This window comes from Equus caballus, chromosome 8 (assembly GCF_041296265.1).
Source record: "Equus caballus isolate H_3958 breed thoroughbred chromosome 8, TB-T2T, whole genome shotgun sequence".
Taxonomy (NCBI): domain Eukaryota; kingdom Metazoa; phylum Chordata; class Mammalia; order Perissodactyla; family Equidae; genus Equus; species Equus caballus.
The window spans coordinates 79,180,872-79,204,109 of NC_091691.1; the positions used below are offsets into that span (position 1 = coordinate 79,180,872).

Here is a 23,238-nt window from a genome sequence, read left to right on the forward strand (position 1 = left end):
TGTAAATGGTAAATCCATTATCAAGAGGTATGCAATATTAAGGGAAGTGAGTTTAGCCCAAGGTGGCAGCTCCAAGCTTTAATCCCCCTCACTGGGAATCAGCAGTATCATCTTCTTAAAACAGGAGTCAAAGACTACAGCCCTGAGAGAGGGCCAGATTTGGCCCCTTGCCTGTTTTTTAAATAATGATTTATACATATTTAAATGGTTACCTTTTAAATCATCATATAAGTATCTATACAATATCCTCAATGTTGTCTCTTGGCCTACAAATCTGAAAAATATTTACTCTCTGGCCCTTAACAGAAAAAATGGCCAGCTTTCCTCAGAATATGCCAGGATATGTCATAAATATGGATATGGATAATTTTTGGTTTTAATGACAGTAATATTGATTTATCTCCATCATTCACAGCCAAGCTAGGAAAATTAAATCTAATTTCTTTTTCACTCATGCTATGATTTTCTTTCACCAATTTAGCTAATTTTCCTAAATTCTTCACTTTTTTGTCTTTGTAAGTTTATTTATTCAATAAATATGTATTAAATACTTCTGTGATAGACAAAGACTATAAGGGTTACATAAGATAGAGAGACACACACGATTTAGTTGTGCTCTGTTGGAGTTTGCAGTGTAATAAGGAAGAAATTCTCATAAATATATGTGAGAGAAAGAATAGAGCCACAAGAGAGGCAGAATAAAGAGCTATCACTTCTAAGAGCTGAGGCTGTCACTGCTGCTCAGTAAGACTTTCTATCTCTGCACAGGCCTGTGTCTATCTTTTCCATTTTGTAAAATGAGAACCTGATGAGAATTAACGTTTATTATTTAATTGGCTTAAGATTTATAACAAATTCTAAGATATTATTGTAAGTCACACCATGTTGGAAATCAAGTGAAGCGACTGTCACTTGGAATGTAATGAATATAGCTCCTAGAGGAGTCTTTGCTTATGCTTTGTTTGGTGTCTGTAGCAGGACTTGAGCAGCAAAGGATTTATGAAAGATTCAGTCTAGAGAATATTCAAGATTCCATCCAATAGTGGTTTCTAGGCACTGAGGTATCAGCTTGATTTTATACATTTGAATAATGCATTTTTAAAAATATAGATCTAGTGGGGTCACTCATTCCTTGGCCCACTCCCGTTCAACTCTGAACTACCATGGAAGCAAGAGTGCCTTCAACACCAGCTCTGTACTGCTAGTATGGTGGGTCTGAGGATGCTAGGGAAGGCTCTAATTAGAACATTTCTGAGAATTACAACAAGTAACTTATGAATGCAATAAGTGCTTTGTAGGGGAGAAACACCTATGTGTTTCTTTATCTTTTAGTTTCCTTTAGGTGAGGGACACATAAATAGTTCCTTCATCCTTAAAGTTCACAGAGATCATGCATATGTTGCATGTTTCATGTTCAGGAGTCCCTTTATGGTTCTGACCCTCTATAGGGACTTCATCCTTGTTCTCCAAGTCATCTCCCATTGAAGCTAAATCACCATTTAATAAAACCAGTTGTTTGAGAGGGTCCTTTAATACATGCTACCCTTCTGAGAGGCTTAAAGCTCACTGGCTCTCACATCCAAGTTGATGCTTCTCCTATCCTTGTGAATTTGCCTTTTTGATGTCATTCATAGACTAAACAGGAAAATATCACCTTTCTGTTGAGACAAGATACAGTAAATATCATGACAAAATGAATGACAGCATTTTAATGAAAACCACTGTTTGACCTCTGTTTTGAGAAAATTAGACTCGTTATAACACAAATGTTTTATCAATATGGGTCCCCACATCACAATTTATACCATAACGTCAGCCATGAGGTTTGCTGAATTTTTAAGGCTTTCCCTGGACCTGTCAGAGCTTTATGGAATTAATCCTTCATATTTGTAACAGCAGTTTCCACAAGATGAGCACCTCATTTCTCATTAATCATAATAAAGCAGCCAGTGCTTTATTGGCAGAGTGACCTCTGCAGTCTTTCATCTTCAAGAGGAAATATTAGACTCTCTCTCTATTTTATGGATAATGAGGTGTGTTTTTGGTCACTCGGCACCTTCAGTAACTGCATCTCTTTGCGGTCTTGTATAAGTCTGTGATAAACTGATTGCAGGGTGATTATAGCAAATCTCTTCATGTAACAAATTCACTCCTAAATTTGAGGCTAATTTCTTTGTAAGTAGCAAAGTTAATAGGTGTGAACCCATAGACTTTTATAATATAAGAGCTGAAGACAGCTAGAAGTTATCTAATCCAATTCCTTGTTTTATTGATGAGTACAGTGATTCCCAGTGGTGTAGCCCAACTCGGAGGGCTAGTGAGTGACAGAATTAGACAAAGAACTCAGGTCTCCTCACTCCTTGTGCTGAGAGCTTTCTTTTGCAGCAGGGAGTAAGCCTTTTTTGCATATAAATTATATAAATTGCTCTATTGATCTATTGGAGTCCTCTGGAACTCTTTTCATTTTTGAACAACCACATCTAATTCCTCACAACCCCATTGGCTCCACCTTTAAAGTGGATCCCAAATCTGACCATTTCTCACCACTTCTGCTGTTACATTTTAGTCTAAGCTGCGTCATTTCCCACCTGGACAATGGAAGTCGCCTCCCAACTGGTTTCTCTGCTTCTTCCAATGACTACTATTCTCAACACAGCAACCAGGATGATCCTTTTAAAAAAGAGTTTCTCAGCCTCAGCACCACTGATGGTTTGGACTGGATAATTCTCTCTTGTGAAGGGCTGTCCTATGTGTAGCAGCATCTCTAGCTTCTTCCCACTAAATGCCAGTAGCACCTTTCCCAGTTGTGACAACCAAAAATGTCTCCAGACATTGCCAAATATTTCCTAGGGAGCAAAATATTTTCCTGTCAAGAACTGCTGCTTTAAATACAGATTGGACCTTTTCACTCTCCTGATCAAAACTCCACTAAGTTTCCATCTTGTCAGAGTTAAAGCCAAGTTCTTTTGCTTGCTTACAAGGTCCTGCACACCTCCCTGTGACCTCTCCATCTTTGCTCCTTGAACTCTCCTTCTCCTTCAATCTGACCCAGCCACGTGGGCCTCTCTGCTATTTCTGAGAAAGACTAGTCACACTCCTACCTCAGGGCCTTAGCACTTGCTTTTTGCTCTCCCTGAAGAGTTCTTCCCCTAGATATCTGCTCTATGCCTCTTATGGGCTGAATGTTTGAGTCCACTCAAAACTCATACGTTGAAACCCTAACCCTGGATGTGTATTTAGAGGTGGAGCCTTTGAGAGGTGATTGAGTTCAGATGGGGTCATGAGGGTGGGGCCCCTGTGATGGGATTAGAGTCCTTACATGAAGAGGAAGTGAAACCAGAGTGAATAATTTCTTGCATGGAACTGCATGCAAACTTTAACAGTGGCTATCACGAGGTGAGCAGGATTATGGGAAATTATTATACTATTTGGTTTAATGTCCATATTTTCTTATTTGCATACAATAAGTAAAAGTAACTTGATTAGTAATAAGGTTCTAAAAGTTGATTGGTCCCTGCACAATTAACAGCATCTCCAATTCTTGTCTGCTCTTCACTGCCATCCAGATGGAGGTATTCCTATGCACTGGGTACTCATTAACTGGTACTTTTATAACTTTTCTCAGTGTTCCAGGTGACAGTTGTAAATTCATAAAAACCATCCATCCCCCTCCTTTGAGAAAAACTGATAAAAAACACAAGAGAGGAGACAGCCAGCTTACATTTTACCAAAATGAGAGGAGGGTAATTGTTCAAACCCAGGGCAGATTAAGCCTTACATCAAAGTTTCTCTTTTAAGTGTTAATTTTGCATGAGGCCCAGGGAATGATAACCTAGATGTCAGACTGTGTTACCTGTTGAGCTGAAAAAAATCCCATTACAATTTGCTCAGTATCACACAGCAAAATCAAGCTGCGTTTCAGAGATTTAGCTCTTGAAGCAGCAAAGCGATGAGGAAGCTACTCCCCCACTCTACCTTAGCCCTTATCATTTTTCTTTACCATTGGATTTAGCCAGAGGACACTCACACAGTTGCCTGGGGCGCACACTTCTTGCCCTGTACAAACCTCAGATCTCAGCAAAGCATCCTGTGCTTTGTGGAAGATGGCACGTGCTCAGAATGTCTGATGTGGAGCCTCAGTGTGGGCTCACTAAGAGATTTCTGCTGGGGCAGTTGCTTCTTGAACTCCACATCTTGTATTTATATTTCGGAATTTCGCTCCCTGTCTTTCAAAGGGGAGAGAAAAAGAAGAATCACTGTGTCAAGAACAAATCAGGTTCAGCGACCTTTCTCCGTGGCTGTTTGGTGGTGTTGGACTAGGTCAGCAAATGTCCCGACACCAAAATCGCTTTTCCTGATTCAATCATGGTAGCTTTCCAAGAGTTCACTCTTCTCTATAGATATGTGAGAACTGAGTGGAGTAGTATGAATTCAAGTACGATTGGCTTTCTTTTGCCATGGTCTCAAGGAAGTAATTTCATGGCAGATAAGGTGCCAAATAAAATACAGGATGCCTAGTTAAATTTGAATTTTGGGTGAACAACAAATGACGTTTTAGTATAAGTAGGTTCTATGCAATATTTATTTAATATAAATATTTAGGACATATTTACACTAAAGCTTTATTTGTTGTTGATCTGAAATTCAAATATAACTGATGTTTTTAATTTTTATTTGCTAAATCTGGTAACTCTCATAGGGGAGGAACTTGAACTGTCCTTCGAATTTTTTCATTTAAATTTTCATCCATAGCTTCCTTATATTTTAACGATACAATAAATTCCCATAGTAAAATGCACCCGTGTTTCTTCCTAGCAAGTCTTCCTGTGCATTATGTAAATTCAGGGATAAATTCCACAAAACCTAATTCGTCTCTGATTTCCATTTGGTAGTAATAAAAACTTGTCTTGGGGTTGAATGGCTTCAAAATCTGCTAGTCTCCAGCAACAGCTGGGATGCACACAATCTTTTTAAGATCTGGCCACATCTTCTGACAATTATTTTTACTATGTTTCTTATCAGAGTAGGAAAAAAGCACAGATATTATATTAAACAGAAACCCAGTGATCACTGGTTCTGGTGTTTTGGTGAAATGCACTTTCTCACTCTGGGCTGGCTGAAGTTCATTTCCTTCATTAATATGACATACATGTAGTACACCCCCTGGCTATAGCAGAGTGAGTGCTGTTATGGATTCCCCCATCTAAAGGCTAAACTTGACTGACCAGCAGTTTAGCAAGGCAAGTGTCTAGAGTTCCAATATTCAAAGTGCTATAATTATACCGTGGAGCTAAAATATAATGAAAGAAATGCAATCTGATAAAGAATACTGTATTTACCCAAAGTTCTTTGGTGAGAGGATTGTAGCTATTGTAGCTGAGCAAAAGTAATCTTTTGGCAGCTCTTGTATAAGGAACCATGAGTATTCCAAGGAGCATTCTACATGTCCAATCGACTGTGCAATTTTAATTTTGCTGAATGGAGTGTGGCCATTTGGGATCCAAAGAGAGTCCTGGTTACAAGAGAGGAAAGATGAGGAATGACCAACAATAGCCCTCTTTCTTGGTCCTTTTCTCACATTTTTTCAGCCTTCCAAAGAGAAATGTACAACAAGTATTAATAAAATATGTGTTGAAACGTGTTTGAGTATTTGCCTTCCTGGATCATCCTCATAATTTCATCTCCCTACTTCAAAGAATAATTGACCCAAATAGCACAAATTCCTCAAATATGGACAATTATAGCAAGACAGTCCAAAGAACTCAAGGACCCCCATGCTGTAGTCCAGGCCCACCAGATGTTTTCGAGAAGGCATTCTCAAGCTTTAGTGAATGTCGGAATCCCATGGAAGGCTTCTTAAAGCACAGATTGTGGGCCTCTGCCTCCAGAGCTATCATTTGGGTAGGTCTGGGTTGGGACCTGAGATTGTACATTTCTAACAAGTTCCCATGTGGTGTTGCTGCTGCTAGTCTGGGGACTGTAGTTGGAGAGCCACTGTTTCAGAATTTATATCCCAGTCTCCTAAACCCAGCAAAGTTCACATATAGTTAGGGGTTCTGTTAATTCATGGTTTTCAGTTTTGCTTTTTAAATCCCCCACTCCATCACATAGCCTCACAAATATTATAAGTTCTTGCCAGGGCTGAAAGCCAGACTTAGAATTGCACATGTAATTGATGTTTGATGAATTGAAAATGGATAATATTCTATCACCCATAGAATAATTTTAATTTCTTTCAATGAAGATGTCTTTATTTATCATAACACAAGCAAAACAGATGCAGTAGACTGTATTTCTAAGAAAAGATAATGATAGCAGAGTTTTCTGGGTTGATTACAAGAATTCAAGGATCATCATAATCTCCGAGCAAACCAAAGTGAAAGATTTTGTAATTTGCAAGAGATAAAATTATACACAGCAAGTTCTATGGGGATTTGTATGACATTTTCTAATCTTAAAATCTTTTTAGGAGCTTCTTTTTACTTCCATGCTACTTTTCATAGATTTCATTTTTAGCTTGTATTGCTTTAACCAGAAGCATTCACATTTTGGACTTGTAAAGGAATTTCTGACTCCATGGGGAATTATTTTTCACACTTAACAATGTTTGATATTGTAGATAAAATGTCATACCTTAAAAAACCCATTCCAAGTTAGTCTGCCTCTGTGTCTGAATGGTCTTTTAAATTAACAAGAATATGATAAGGCGAGCAAGCACAAAGGGACTTAAGCTTGCAGAAACATTTTTCCTATTTGATCATTTTGGTGAGAGTCTAAAATACATTAAGGTTCGTTTCTATCTCTAAATATTCAATTAATATAAACTTAGAATATCTCTAGCAGTATTACCCCTAATGCTTATTTATGTCTGATAAAACTAAAGCAAATGGATGTTAACAATTCTTCTTTTGAGTCACTTTGAGGGCTTCAAGAGTGGGCCCTCCTTTATATTTTCATTAAGGAAACATTGAAGGTTTGGCTATGTTGGTATCTGCTTATAAACTACCATCTTTCAGAAGAAGAAAAAGAAAAAAAGGAATGGTGTTGAATGACGATATGACACGTATTGCTTTTCCTCAGAACGACACAGATAAGAAAATATAAAATTAGTTAAATTCATATATGGCTCTATGCCTAAGTCCTAGCCAAAGATTAGAAATCTTCCCAAGCCAGCATTTGAAGGGAGAGGGGACTGGAGACCCACTCATTCTCATCAACTCTGGTATCAGATTCAGTTGTACAAGTTTCTTCACGGATGGGATTTGGGTTGTCTTAAGTATATTTCTCCAAAATATAATTGCTTTACATAATTTTACATCAGGCCTAATGGATTGATTCTTTTATGAAGCAAGGCTTGGAAATGTGACTGTTGGAGTGTTCAACAGAATGACCACCAGCATCTTAAAAATGAAGCCAAACCGAAACAAATCAGAAACTTCTCCAGTTGGCTTCCTTCCAGGTCAAATTCATACCATCGTCATTCTAAAGTAAAATTGTCCATCCTCTGTAAAATTGTAAAGTAGGTAGTTTTATTTTGACTCTTCAGAAGCATTCTTCTATCCCTTTCTGATGATTTCTTGGGAGATCCATAGCCTCATCAAACTCTGACTGCCCAAACTCCAGCCGCAACTTTTTAAGCTGCAAGCTCCAAAAGTTATTTCTACTTCTTTGTCTTCTTCAGTTTCATCATCTCTCTATCTTCCTCTCCTCATACATTAAATCAGTGTAGTTGATTTCAGATTGATTCTTGGACGAAACAATTTGATAAAATTATTTCATTTTAAGAAAAGATGCTGGTAGGCAAAATCCCTCCAAGGAACCCTAGTATTGTACGAGAAGAGGGAGGAAGGTAACCCAAATCGAAGTCAGTGTAATATATTAGTGGGACTTTTCCTAAGCCTGTGTGAAATCCTTCCTAAGGGAGTGAAGACAGCTGATGCCTAACATGGGCTGAAGCTTTCAAAAGGAGACTGTGGGAGACGTATCTATTATTTTTCAATACATTCTGCTTGCTTGGGTCCATTACTAAAACTAAGTAAGCAATGCAAGTTACTTAAAGTACTGAGGTACCTTTATTCCAGAGCCATATATTCAAAATGTAATTGTTGTAAGAAGTACAAAAGCTCAAATTGCCAGTGAACTGCAAGGGTAATTGTATTGAAGAAAAGTTAATCTTTATTTAACTTTCCTAAATTATGTACTCACAGCACTGAAAACTGTCATAACCTCCTTGTTTCAGATTAAGTGGATTATTTATTTGTGATAATGGGCACATATGCTCATTAGCATGCTGTCATAAACAGCTGCGTTCAATGTATTATGTGTTCTGTGACATAAATAAGGTGTTCAACATGAGGTTGTTGTTTAAAATATAGGCCCCAGGAAGAACAAAAAAGCAATAAGTGCTTTTTAATATAGTTGCCTGGTCTTGAATTCTAAATTTATTTCTACCTTATTAATGCTATGGAAATTGCAGGTATTACTCTAGTGAAATATCTTGACATTCAAGGACATTAGAACTTCTTTCTGCTTTCTCCTCCTTGGTGTGTCTCAAGCTAGGTGTTCACTAGCTTGTATTGCTTTTCTTATAAAGGGGGATATCTTGTGGACATGGGGGAGGCATTTAAAGTAAAATAGTCTGCATCTCTGTAAGCTTAGAACAGGGTTCGTTTGATGGATGTTTTCAACCCATCTTAGTTCTGAAAGTTTCCAAATTGGATGTAGAGTTTAGAGATTGCCTATTTCAATGACCTCATTTTACAGATGAAGCAACCGAGGTTCTGAGGACTTAAAAGACTTGTTTGAGTCACAGATCTTTAGGTAATAAAACTAGGACCAAGGGCTAAATGTCCAGACTCCCAATTTGACATACTTTCCGCTAGCTGAACAGGCAGGAATTATATTGGCTACACTATGGATCTGTGGGGAGGAGTAGCTTATTAGACAATGAGGGGGCCGGGCTGTGTCCTTTGAGATTTTGACCAATATCATTTATGGTAGACTTAAATGGGCACTGTTATTTTACAATTTATATTCATTTTAGCAAAGATCCAGCTGCTTTCTTTCGGTGAATGGCCTAGTCGGATGAAATGAGTGTATGTCAGTGAATGATGCAGTTCACCGGGCAAGGTTGAACACAAAGGGTAAAGTAACAGACCTCAAGTAGAAGGTGTGGAAAAATTGTATGTGTGGGAGCGTGGCAGATAACACCATGGAGAGACAATGAGAAGCTATTCAGCTTTATCTTCACTGGACAGCGCAGCATACGAAGCTAGGAATAATTCCATCCATTGGAGCTAGTATGGGTCCATCCTTTATGAGAGTTTTGATTATAAACAATTTAAATGCCTCCTTTTTAAGTGATAGAAAACTGGAAAGTTTTTGCAAAGTATAGCAAAAATTGTTCCCGTTAGAAAAATTAAGGAAGCTAATGAAGTTGGGGTTTGTTATCCTGAGAAAAATGAAGGATGAAACATAATTTAGGTCGCATTTTTAAAGAAGTTAAATGCTGCTTCAAAGGAATAAAGGACTGTTGCAAAGAAATATCCATCTCCTCTGCATTTTCACACAAGGCGATTCAGGAGAAAATGGGATTAAATGGAAGCAAGAAAATTCAGTTAAACTCTGAGAATGATTAAATACTGAAAACAAGATACCAAGGGACATTGTAGAATCTTTAGCCTCAGAGATCATTAAAAATGAAATTAAAAGTAATTTAACTTGAATGATTTAGGTATACACCTGTCTGAGCAAAGAGTGAGCCCAATGACCTCCTGAGACCTGGTCAAAGTCTGATTCAACAACCAAGCGTTCTTCCAAATGCTATACTGCCAGCTCCGAAAAGAATATGCTTTAACTAATTATACTTGTCCCACCCCCTCAGGATTCTTAAGTGACTTTCTCTTCTTCCTGTTGATTTCTCATGTTTGTTTATGTGGAAAAAAAAAATCCAACTATAATATTTACTTAGATTTCCTGGCTCATGAGCAACATTTGGATGGAAATTAAGACCCAGCAGGGATTTGTGATTTTCTGTAGTAGTTTATTGACTTGCTTCTGCAAGTGGGATTTCTTACTATTTTACCACCTGAGCTTTGTTTTAAATAATTTTTTCCGCTCTGTTCAGAGTTGGGTTATTTTTGTTAATGAAACACCACATCTGAGCAGACTTTTCAAAATTTAATGGGTGCTATAATCAGAATGCAGAGATAGAAATAGTCCCCTAAATCTTAGCTTCCCCACTGATAACCACTGCTACTTTAAGATATCTAGTTGGGCCCAGCCTGGTGGCACAGCAGTTGAGTGCGCATGTTCTGCTTTTCGGCAGCCTGGGGTTCACCAGTTCGGATCCCGGGTGCGGACATGGCACCACTTGGCAAGTCCTGCTGTGGTAAGCGTCCCACATGTAAAGTAGAGGAAGATGGGCATGGATGTTAGCTCAGGGCCAGTCTTCCTCAGCAAAAAGAGGAGGATTGGTGGCAGATGTTAGCTCAGGGCTAATCTTCCTCAAAAAAAAAAAAAATCTAGTTTTATTTGGAAAATATTAGTATTTTTTCTGTCTAAAGTTTCAAGTACTGACTGATATGTGATGATGGCCATGCCTAGAATTGTATGAATTCTTAATTTTTCATATTAATACTTTTTGGGCCAGTTTCATTAATTGTGGTTACCTCTATTGATCACTTTTTCACTTCTTTAACTCAATATTCTTGATTTTAAGTTTCATTTTTTCCTGGACATTTCTCAAAGCCTCTAACTTTTTTGAAAAAGTTTTGTAAAGAAAAAGCAGAGGATTTAAGCTAGAGATCTATTTGAATAAGCAAACCTATTTCCCTGTTCTGTCTTGTTCCAGGTTTCCAGATTAAGGCTTTCACATCACTGCACTTCCTATCTGAACCTTCTGATGCCATCACAATGCGGGGAGGAAATGTCCTCCTGAACTGCTCTGCAGAGTCTGACCGAGGCGTCCCAGTTATCAAGTGGAAGAAAGATGGCATCCACCTAGCCTTGGGAATGGACGAAAGGAAGCAGCAACTTCCAAATGGGTCTCTCTCGATACAAAACATACTTCACTCCAGGCACCACAAACCAGATGAGGGACTTTACCAATGTGAGGCATCTTTAGGAGATTCTGGGTCAATTATTAGTCGGACAGCAAGAGTAGCAGTAGCAGGTAAGCAGATTCTTCCTTCGCTTCCTCCTCTTTCTCCATCTCTTCTTATTCCTTTTTTGAGATAAGAAAATAATCTTTGCAGAGACAATGTACGTTTTTAAGATAAAGGAAAAATGTAAAAAAAGATATATGCTTATTCCCTTATGGTCTTGACTGACTTTTATCCTAAAATTAGCTTGGCACACAAGAAGGATCACAACAATTAATAGAGCATTATGAGAGTTTTTGAAATAAAGCCTGGCTTAAGTTGATCCACTGCTTATGTCTAAGGGAGGACTTTTCATTAGTATAAAAATGATTTCCTAATTAATTCATTTTATAGCATCAGTAATGCTGAAACTTTGAAGAGTTAATTTTTTTTTACCTTCAGAGCCATGAATTTTATTTTACTTATAATGACTTAACCTGCAACATATACATCTCCAAATGAGAAATTAAAATTGCTATTCTGGGGTCAGCTGGTGGCATAGTGGTTAAGTTCATGCACTCCACTTCAGTGGTCCAGGTTTCTCAGGTTTGGATCCCAGGCGTGGACCTAGTGCCGCTTATCAGGCTGTGCTGTGGCAGCACCTCACATGAAATAGAGGAAGATTGTCACAGATGTTAGCTCAGGGCCCATATTCCTCACACACAAAAAAAGAAATTAAAAATTCTATTAGTGCTTACAAATATCTGAATGCTTAGTAATATTTTGACTCAATAACTGAGTAATAAGATGAACAGTTTTTCTTTTCATTGGATATTTTAAATTGGTACAGACCAAAAAAAATAATATTGAATCTTCTAGATGGATTTTATCCATTGATTTTGATATTTCTGCCCCACTTGTTTTGGTTAAAGGACAGCTTGTAATTATTTCTTTTCACCCCTACAGTATGAGACCTGTAGGGAAAAGAATAAAATTGTACTCATTTCTATAATGATTTGGCTAAAAGTTGGTCTTTGATTTTTTTTTTTTAATTTTTAAGTGAGACACAAAGCAAGGCAAAGGGATCCAATCTGAAATAAATTTAGGCCTTTAAATGGATAAACAGTTTTGAAGGACTGCTTTAAAACTTCATGTTTAATTCTCAGCAAAAAAAATGGAACCATTATTTCCCAGGTCCCATTTAAATTATATCCTGAAAAACCGATTAGAATGAGGACTCATTTTCAGCAATGACATATTCTAGGACAATAAGGCAGGGCCACCACTCCCCACATACTCTTCTAGTGAAGGTGTAACAAAGCTGAAATCTGAAAGAGGTGATTTTCTCAGGTGATGATATAAAAAATTAGATTTCACAGATATGCAATGAGCCCATAAATCCGGCTTCATGCCACTCTTTTGTGGCTTCTTTTCCCCACCAAGAACCCTCTTGCATATTCAGTTAAACCAGGTTGGTCCTGAGGAATGGATCCTGGCAGGCAGGATCACTTAATGACACGGTGGCCAACCACTCTGGTTTAACCTGGACTGACCTGGTTTTAGCACTTCAAAGTACCATGTCCTGAGAAGCCCTCAGTCCCAGGTGAAACTAGGATGGTTGGTCAATCTATTTACTGGTACCCCTATCTGCTTTGGCAATGACAGACTGAAACTTGGATGCAGAAAGTCTCCTTTACTCAGGAGACACGTGAGATGGCATCCTGATCACGAAAACCAAGGCTATCAACCACCTGGGACTTTTGAGTGATGGGTGTCTGAAATTTGATTGATGAGCAGAAAGTGTAGAGATGACTGAGAGGCTATGTTAATTATGATTGATTAAAAAGAACAAGTGGAACAAGTGCTGAGGATTAAGGTAAAAGCTGCTTTCCCAGAATGCTCCAAATGAAGTGGAAAGGGTGCAATTTGATTTTCCCTCTTTTGAGAATTTTGAGACTTTCAGATCCGACCCATCAGTCACCCACAAGACTAAGGTAGCTCTGCTGAATTGAATGCTGGCATTTCAATGCCCTGTTCCAAAGGCAGATGCACATACGCTGTTAATGAAAATGGCCTGATGTTGTGGTTTCAGTTTCCTGCAAACCAGATTCACTTTTACATGTTCTGTTTCAATGACAAAATGAAGAACGATTCCTTCCCTGTGAGATATTAAAATAAAGTGGCTTCGACTTTCGTATTCTACATAAGGACAGGCTGGCAGATTCAGTCACTGAGTTACAATCTAATATTAGATTGTATCATTTCAAGGCAATAAGCCTGTTCACAGCATTTTAAACACTTACCCTGCTGTTTGGCAACACAGCATACATCAATGTTATATCTGCTAAGGTTAAGATTGCCAAACCGCCGGAATGCACAAAGGGCATATATCTTCCTCGTAATAAAGACCATGGGCCTGATTTAATCCCATTTTTAAAGCATTAGCAGTCAATAAACCAGTCACTACTAAAAGGTAACAGTCAGCTTTGCTTGGGTGAAAAAAACATCTGTTCTGTACCCTCAGGTGCTATGTAGAGCCCATTTAATATAATACTCCTCTTCCATTTTGGCTTTCTCAAAGCGTCTTTTGATAAAAAGAAATATGACAAATGAAACCTGCCTTTAATCAATCAGCACATTTTATGCAATGATCTTGCTTTGCGCTGTTCATCCTATTTTCTAGGAACTTTTCGAGTGCTCTTTAAACTCGGAGTACACACTTAGCTGAAGAGGGAGGGAGGATAGGAAAGATATACAAAGGGCTATGATCCCGTAGAACCTCTTGTTAAAACTCTGGATGTAACGAGCTACCGACTCTTGGTATTTCTGGTAATTGTGAGGTCTGTCAATAAGGAGCACCCGGGCTATGAAGTTTCCATTTGAAAACAATCTGGCCGGTACTGGCTGAAACTTGAGAATTTCTTCTGTATTCAATTAGCTCTAATCTAAAACAGTGCAGTATTTCGCGGCTGTGGATACCTCTGTTTAACCCTCAAGACTGAGAACAGCTTGAAGAGAGAAACAGTAAGATTTTATCTATAAAGTTTCTCCTATCACCCTCCCCTCTCTGTACCTAGCAAAGCGTCTGGCATGTTGGGTAGTTTTTCAGTAGACCTTGGTTTTACGGACAAAGATGTAGGGCTTTATGCCATAAGCGGAGAGTTTTCAGTCAATATCATCAGCTTCCTCCTCCTCTCCCTCTTCCTCCACTTCTCTTCTTTTTTATTGGACTTCATGATATTAAACTTACTTATATGTGTGCCTATATAAATATACTCTTGATGGACTGAGTTAGCATAATTTGATTTCTATTTCAATAGTCTACAAATTAATTAATAACAGTATTGAGGACTTTGGAATCAGAAGATGGACTGAATTGGAATATCCATATGCTACTATAAAAAAAAGGCACCTGTCAATTCCTCATTCCTCCATAACTCATAACTTCAAGATGAGCTTGCATCTGGCCAAGCACATCTTCCCTACTCCAGATGTTGCCAGCTAGCTGAGCCTCTGGATTCTTTTCTCTGAAACTGACATCATAACAACTTACCTCCAAAGGCTGTGGTGGCTTTTAAGTAACTTTTAAAATGTAAAGCCCTAGTGCAGGGTAGATTCTTATTCAATGGAAGTAGTAGTATAAATAGACCTAATAATGGTTATGTTATTACAATTATTATTATTAAGAAATAACAACTTTCAATATTCTCTCGTGATGGTGCAAAGCATTTTTTAGGGGGGAGTGGGTGTGACACAGGCAACAAATCCTGAGCCATAAATATTGTCACCTTGGATCAGATACGTGCCTTTGCAATCTAGTAACACAAACTGGCAGGCCTGAATTGAATTTTTAAAAAGTTGAATCTATGCAATTTGTTGGTAAATAGTGCCAAAATCCATTTGACTACAAGACTCATTTTTCACCAGTTGATCTACTATTATGTCAATGGAGCCAATATGATTTGTGCTGTCCGGATCAGGAGTGCTAGATCAAGCAACTGCTGCTATCATTTCGGAAAAAGATGCTGGGCATTCTTCTCAACCGAATCTCCTTAACATCTTTTTAACTGAAAAAGATCATGGAAGCTGGATTCACAGGAATTAGTTGGTCTAGACTGGGAGTTTAACATAAGACTCTTTCCTTTAGGAAAAAAAAAAAATCAATGCCAATGTGTAACAAATCCAGATCATTACAGAACTCCTCTGAATAATAGTGGAAGTACCATCTTATTCATTTTCCCTGATACCACCACCACCACACCTTCACTATCCAGCACACCCACCCACCACACACTACTTGCCCACCCACTTTCCCTGCAGAGGAGCATGTTTGGAAGCTGAGTGCTACCTCTCCTTGCATTCACACTCTTGGGGACCGAGTGGGATCAGCACATCCCTGCTCAGGTGAAGTAGCACACACTGCAGGGTATATCATAGTGCATTCGTATGCAGCTAGATTCTTCTTTTGTTACCTTTTAAGCATTTACATCTTGCATATTAAAACCATCAACTTGGTTTTTGTAAGATTTTGTTCTTTGCTCAGTTTATATTGATATGCATTTTTCTCATAGTGCTCAAAAAAGCTCTGTGATATAGATACCCAAATTGACAGAGAACAAGCTAAAAGAAGGTAATGATTTTCAACAGGCAGAGACTGGAACTCAGGTTGTCTGACTTTGGTGCACACTTATTCACTTCTCCATCTAAGGACTAGATTTAAGGACACTGTGAATAGTTTCCCACCCAATCAGTCATTTATTTTTAATTAATGAAACTCTCCAAAATATAAACTAGTGGAAAATAATAATAATAATAATTAAAGTTGATTTTATTTGTCAATTTAATCCCTTGAAAGTATCAACTTCTTGCGGAAAAACACTATGATTTGGATGGTTTCTTCTAAGATGAGAAGATTTTGCTGTCATAGCTATTATTTTGCTATTATACATTAAATAATGACACATGATAAATCTCTCCTGAAATACAGAGAACACATAATTCTAAAAATAAGCTTACAAGTAGTCTTTCTAGGGGCAAGATTTTGGTTGTCTTTTAATCTTTGTAAGTGGTTTTACAAGTTTCCATCTTTTTGTCCTGTCTCTTGAAACTCAAGAAAATAAAAGGGCAACTAAATTGCATTTACTTGAGTTGTTATTTCATTCAGGAGCATATTTTTTTCTTCCCTATTACAATAGATGTTTCAAGATGCAAATTGTCGCACTCTGCTTTTAAATAACACAGGCATTATAATTAAAATTCCCCTGTGTTTAAAAAAAATAATTAGTTACTTGAGGAGTTGTTTCAATGAATTCCCTTCCAGAATGAATCCCATTTAAATGAGTTATGAAATAATTAGCGAAAGCATATTATGGTGAGAGAAGCTGGAATCGCCTCAGCAGAATGCAGCATTTTGTGAAATGATAACCTGACCTTTATGTTTTTACTTAAAAGGAAACAGAAAGAGGAGCTTGTCTTAGGAGAAGGGAGAATAAACTGTTTTGCCTCAGGTCTCTCAAATGTTATATAAAGGAAACAGCAAGAAAAATGTTCGTATTCCTTTTCTCTACGGGAACAAAATATAAGAATCTTGCCTAGAAGGTCAAGTTCATCCAGTGAAGCAGTTTGGAAAATGTATCCCAGGGCCTTTGAATACTTTCAAAATTCTATTTTGGGAAGGTTCAGCTACAGAGCAGAGCTTTTCATTTTAAACCAATGGGGATATTGTTTATTTTCAAATGGTAAGCGGGAAAGTAAATTTTTCTGACTCCATAATTTTTAATGGTCTTAATTATCTCCATTTAGCTAAATGTTCCTATTGTTTTGTGGTTAAAACATGAGAGAGAAAGAAAATATAGGGAAGATATGTGGTGTTATAAGTAATTGTTATATGTGTGCTAATCTTATAATTTTATTGCCAAATAAAACTGGGATAATCACCAATATTGCCCCAATGTCTACTTACCCGCACACTCCCACACCCTCAACTTAAATAATTGCATTTTAAAGAGTAGATTTTTAGTTGCCTCCTTCCTAAGTCAATTAACTCTGCAATAAAATTAAAATAGAATATCTTTCTGAAAAATATGCAGAGTGGAAAGACATCTTCTACATTATGAAAATTACAAAAGAGAACTTGACAGGGCTTTTTATAGTAGAAACATCAACAAAATAACTTTAAAAAAATTTACCAACCTTTCATTTCCTTTTCTTTGTTATGAATTCTAATTCATGTGACAATGGAAGTAGCTAATTATTCATTCTAAAAATCAGTATCTTAAGAGGACTGTTCTTTTATTCAACCCTTAAGCTAGCTACAGTGTCACTTTTGCTGGTACTGGAATAAAAATGAAAATAACTCAGTGATAGTAACCCAAAACTCTTGAATTCTAGAAGATGCATTTGGAATACAAAAGCTTGATTTTTTAAATAAATGTCAGGCTAACAAAGACGTAAATCAGAGTAAGTAGATAGATCAGGTGGCATAATTGTAAATCTCTGATGAAATTATGACTAACAATATATTTGATAAAACCTTTTTACTTTTATGAACCGATTGCTGGTACTGATATTTTTTCTATTATTTTTTTATGTCCACGGTATAATTTATTATTTAAATTTAATATTATATAAAGACCTCTGAATTAAACTATTTATATTAGATACAAAGTTTTTCTACAAAATAAGGAACATTGAAACTTAGGGGATGTTCTAGAAACTAAGTTAGTTAGAAGAAATTGTGGAAAATCTCAGTGTCTATAGTCCCTAAATCATCTAAACCTTTTCCTGTCAGGATTAGTATATATAGGTGAAAGTACTGAATACCCTTAGAGGCACCTGCTCCAACTGGATCATATAGAGATATGGGGCTGTGATATTGTGATTTATAGTAAGAAATATATATTTGGTCTTCATCTCATTTCTGGCACTGAGCTCCTAAAATCCATAGAATTTCCTAAGCCTTGAGAGAGAAAAGGGGGTCTTTTGTTATGTTAATGAGGTGACATCTGGATCTCACCTAAGGATGGGGCCCCAGTTGCTAGGAGAAGCAACCCTGTGATAGAGGTTTAGAACTTTCATTTCCACTCTCTGACTTATGGGGATGGGAGAGGGGCTGGAGGTTGAATCCATTGCCAATGGTCAATGATTTCATCAATCACATGTATGCAATGAAGCCTGCACAAAAATCCAAAAGGACAGGGTTTTGAGAGCTTCCAGGTTGGTGAATACCTGGAGTTGCTGGGAGAGTGGTACCCTCAGAGGGGGCATGGAAGCTCCGAGCCCTTTCCCCATATCTTGCCCTATGCATCTCTTCCATCTGGCTGTTCCTGAGTTACATCCTTTTATAATAAGCTGGTGATCTAGTAAGTAAAATGTTTCTTTAAGTTCTGTGAGCCATTCTAGTGAAATAATTGAACCTGAGGAGGGGGTCATGAGAGCCTCTGATTTATATTCAGTCAGTCAGAAGTATAGGTTACAACCTCGACTTGCAATTGGTGTCTGAAGTCCAAGGTGAGGATTGATGGAACCTCCAATCTGTAGCCAGTTGGTCAGAAGCACGGATAACAATCTGGGCTTGCAACTGGTGTCTGAAGTGGGGAATGGGGATGCAATCGTGTTGGACTGAACCCTTAACCTGTGGAATCTGATGCTATCTCCAGGTAGGGTGTCAGAATTGAGTTGAATTGTAAGGACACCTAGTTGGGGTCCAGATAATTGTTGGTGGCATGGGAAGCCCCCTCATGCACACACTGGAATTGGATCAAGGTACCCAAAATAAGAGATTTAATTTCCAGAGGGAGGTGAAGCCCCGGGGTAGTATGCCTAATTCAGAATCTAATGGACTTGGGTTAGAGTAATTGTATGTAAATAGTTTGATAAGTATCAGTACAGGTAGGGGATGTGTGTATAAGAGAATCTGTATTCTACTGTCTGCATATTTCCCATTAAATATTTAAACAATTGGATTTACACTATCTATATTCTAACCTAGGTCACCCAGAAATATTTAGACAGAAATACAGAGCATGCTCACACGCTCACATTTCTTCTCATTTAGATGACTCTTCCTATCTAAGCCTCTGTCTTAAATCTATTGATGAACAGCATAGTCATAAAATCTACTGTTTGATTTATAAATCCTCTACTTTTGTTGTTCTATTATGCACATTGTTAAAAATTGTATTTTACCAAAAGAAAAAAAAATTCAGTTTCATTGTAACCGTGAAGCTTTCTTACCCTTAAAAGGGGCTGCTCATGAAGTTTCATTTGCTGAGGTTTTACCTGGAGCATGTCACCAACTAGAAGTCTATTTAAGAAAGCGTGTTAAAGATTAATAAAGCCTATATAATTTCAACATTAAGTTTCAGTGCTGGTTGATTTTATTGGATTGGATTTTTGTGGCCCCTCTTGCAAGGAAAATTCATCTCCAAAGGCTGGAACATGACATAAAAAATAATTAGTATTTCTTTCATACAAGCACTGCTTGCGGGGGCATCCTTTGGCTCCCACAGGGCACTGGACACTTCCTGAGCTAACATTGTGTCTATTTCTCTAAGGGTGTTTCCAATTAAGTCTCAGGGCATAGGAGGGGCCTAGGTTTGGAGGATGTAGTTGCAGATAAAATAAATGTCACTTTTAACTCTCCCCACCCCCAAACAAATACACCTTGCATATATCTGGGATTTTTTTTGTTTGTTTTTTATTAAGAAATAGTTCACATACCATAAAATTCACCTTTTGAAAGTATATAATTTACTCATTATTGATGCGGGGTCGGTGAGCCGAGGAGTTGAAAGAAAGATTTCTTAGACTCTTAAGATCTGGCAGTAGTGCTCTTTTATTTGGAGAATAGTATAGAATAGCATGGGGACAGGACCCATGGGCAGTCAGAGCTTCTGCTGCTGCCCCGAGTTGAGGGTTAGGGCTAAATTTAAGGCATGGGTATGTGAGTCATCTCTTTACAAGACAAAGGAAAAAAAGTTAAAATGGTACCAGTGCCGGTAGGGTCCGGCCATTGGGCGGTCCCACAACTTTTAGATAAGAATCAAACCGGATTGAGTAAATGGCAGAAGTCACCACTCAAATATTATCTTCAACTAAAGACAAAGGAGGATTTTGGGGTGGGCGGTCAGTTACATGAGGTTGCCAGACAGTAAACAACTTAAGTTCTTGCCTTCCCCATTAAGAGTTTCCAGAGATAAGGCCATCGCCCCTTCCTCCTGGCGCAGAGAGGGAGGCATGGAGATTTCCTTCACAAATGCAACTGTCTCTGATCAAAGGGCAAGCAAATTCCACTCCTCGGAGCCTACTTCTTATCTGTAGTTTTTAAAGTAACCAGCCTAAAAATCCTCATCAATTATGAGTATATTCATAAAGTTGTACAACCGTCACCACTTTCTAACTCTGGAACATTTCATCACTCCCATTCTCCCTCCCCTCCTGTTCTGGCAACAACTAACCTGCCTTCTGCCTTTATTGTTTGTTTTTAACATAAACTAGATTATCTGATTACCCTGTAAATATGCTACAGCTTATTTTTTTCCCTTAATGCTATAGCTTGGACTTTTTAAAATATCTGTTCGTGCAGATCAGTCTCATGTTTTTAATTCCTGCATAGTATTTTACGGGTTATCATTCATATGTTGATAGATACTTGGTTTGTTTCTATTGTTTCACTTTTGTTCATAATACCTTAATGTATATTCTTGCATTTAGTGGATACTCTTTTGGCACATCTTTGACAAGTTTCTCTAAAATACATAGCTAGCAACGTAATTGCTGAGTCAAAGGGTATCCTCATTTTAATAGATATTTGTAGATCAAGAACATTTTGTTAGCCTGGACCTAAACGTCAGAGGTCAGCATTTGTTTTACTGCAATTGGCCAAGCAAATAGAGCTGACTTCTCCTTGACTTGTAAACATCATTGAAGTCTATTACTTAGTCCGATAAGACTAATGATGACTTGACACTGTTAACGAACAGCCACAGGTGTTTGTCTCACTTTAAAAGAACAGAGACTCTTATATACAGCAACCTAGAGGAAAACATCTCATCTGTGTCCTAGGATTCTCCTGTACTGCTATGTGTCTCTACTGCTTTCCCTGAAAGGAGGCTTCTAGTAGGTACCACTTCATGGGATGACTTGGGATTGAGGTTACCCTTAGGTTCAAACCAGAATTTCCCAGGCTCTATATGTACTGTCAAAATGGCATTTGCTCATATTGGCACACTATAAAAGAATGGGAACTCTTTCTGGTGGCCTAAAGATCCTTTAGGGTCTGGTCCCTGCCTGCGCCTCTTGCCCCATATATAACCCCATCCACATGTATCCCTTCAGTTTTTATAGCAGTGTCCTAAACGTGAATATTTTGGTACTCATGGCTTTGCATACTTTATTCTGTATATTTTACTTTCTTATCCATTCATGCCATCTCTTGAATTTTTTCTTCTTTTACAAGACTCAGTTCATGCAGCCAATCATTAAGAATCTTTACCTGGCTCCTTAGGCTAGGAGAGCATCCATCCTCTTTGTGCTCACAGTAACCTGTGCTTCCTCCTGTTATAGCGTGGAATATACCACACTATATCACACACACACACAGACACAACACAACTCCTCCTCTGGTCAATAACTTCATGAAGATACAGATCATGTTATATCTTCTTAACTCCCATAGGCAGACAAACTCTGGTTAGTTGTATGGCATAGCATGGTGGTTAAGACCATGGACTTCAGAGCCAGACAGACAGGACTTTGGATCCTATCTCCAGCCGTTTACTAGTTCTGTAAACTCAGGCTAAGTATGGAAATGTTCTGGGCCTATTTTCCCATCTATGAAATGAGCCTATTTTATATGGTTACTGTGAAGATAATCAAGTAATGCTTAGCAGAGGGCCTGGGACTTACAAAGGGCTCAGTAAATGAGGTTTTATGGACAACAGAGAATTGGGGTACTATTGAAGATTCCCTAAATACTCTAAAGAAAATGGGAAGAGAAAAGCCCCAGGAAGAAGCCCGATTTGCACCCAGCCCCATGGCTGAGTGGTTGTAGTTCCATGTGCTCTGCTTTGCCAGCCAGAGTTTGTGGGTTCAGATCCTGGGTACAGACCTACTCCACTCACCAGCAGTGCTGTGGTGGTGTCGCACATACGAAAAGATAGAGGAGGATTGACACAGATGTTAGCTCAGGGCTAACCAGCAAAAAGAAAAAAGAAGCCCTCTTTTTCTTATGTGGAAACGTGTCTTCATGTCCTGCATGCTTTATAACTATTTGGCCTGTTTCCCATCCAGAGTCTTGTCTTTCTCCTTTCAGATGGCCGGTGTAAACATGTGAGTTTATACGTGCTCTTAGCATCAATAGTGTGGGATCAATACCCCTTCCTGAAGTAATCAGGGTAAGAAAATAATGACTGTGCTGAAAGTACTTGGATAATATTCGGCATTTTGATTTTGTCCTTTGAGGATATTGAAACACTACATCTCTTAATTCTCACTTAGCAAAACTCTGAAGCAAAGTTTGTCGTGACTTTGAAGAACAGACCAGCAAACCCTGGAACTCTTCCTTCTCCCTCTGGGAAGGCATGCGAGCTGCAAATGGCCAGTTACCCCGGTTAACCTTTAACATATCATGAAAGTAAATGGTCATTAAAGATATAGAAATATTACTGGGCTTAAGAGATTCGTGTTAATGATGTGACTTGGATTAATAGCTATGTTTTCATAAAAATCTTGATTATTTATCACTGACTTAGAAAATTATTTCCCATTTTATGCTTGTTGTCTACTTGTGTTAAGAAATGCGTGCCGTCATCCTGTTTTACCAGAGGGTGTAAGTTTGTCTTCTCCAACTCTAAGCTATCTTTTCTAAGCCTTTTTTCCCCCCTGAATTTGTATAATTACCTACAGCAGAAAAGTTTCTCTTTGAAAAAGGCGTTTTGAAAGGCTCTTAGAAAATATTTTAATAATCAGCATTATTTATGTTGCCTGTGTAGCTATGTAAATAAATTTCACCCGTTTCTCCACCAGACTCTTACAACTTAGCATGACTTCAGAGAATGTGAATCAGATTACAAGATAATACTACCTCAGTAAGCATTCCAGTGCTTTGGAAAAGAAATGTTGAGTACAAATCTGAGAATGTGCATGTTCAGCCCAG

General features: G+C 38.0%; 1 protein-coding gene across 1 annotated transcript in view; it reads left to right on the forward strand.

The window, feature by feature from the left end:
* Nucleotides 1–23,238, forward strand: part of DCC (DCC netrin 1 receptor) — a 1,092,740-nt gene that overhangs the window by 371,573 nt on the left and 697,929 nt on the right. Inside the window, exon 2 of the mRNA XM_023647823.2 lies at nucleotides 10,853–11,173. Coding sequence (XP_023503591.1) covers nucleotides 10,853–11,173 — 321 coding nt within the window. The remainder of the gene's footprint in view (nucleotides 1–10,852; nucleotides 11,174–23,238) is intronic.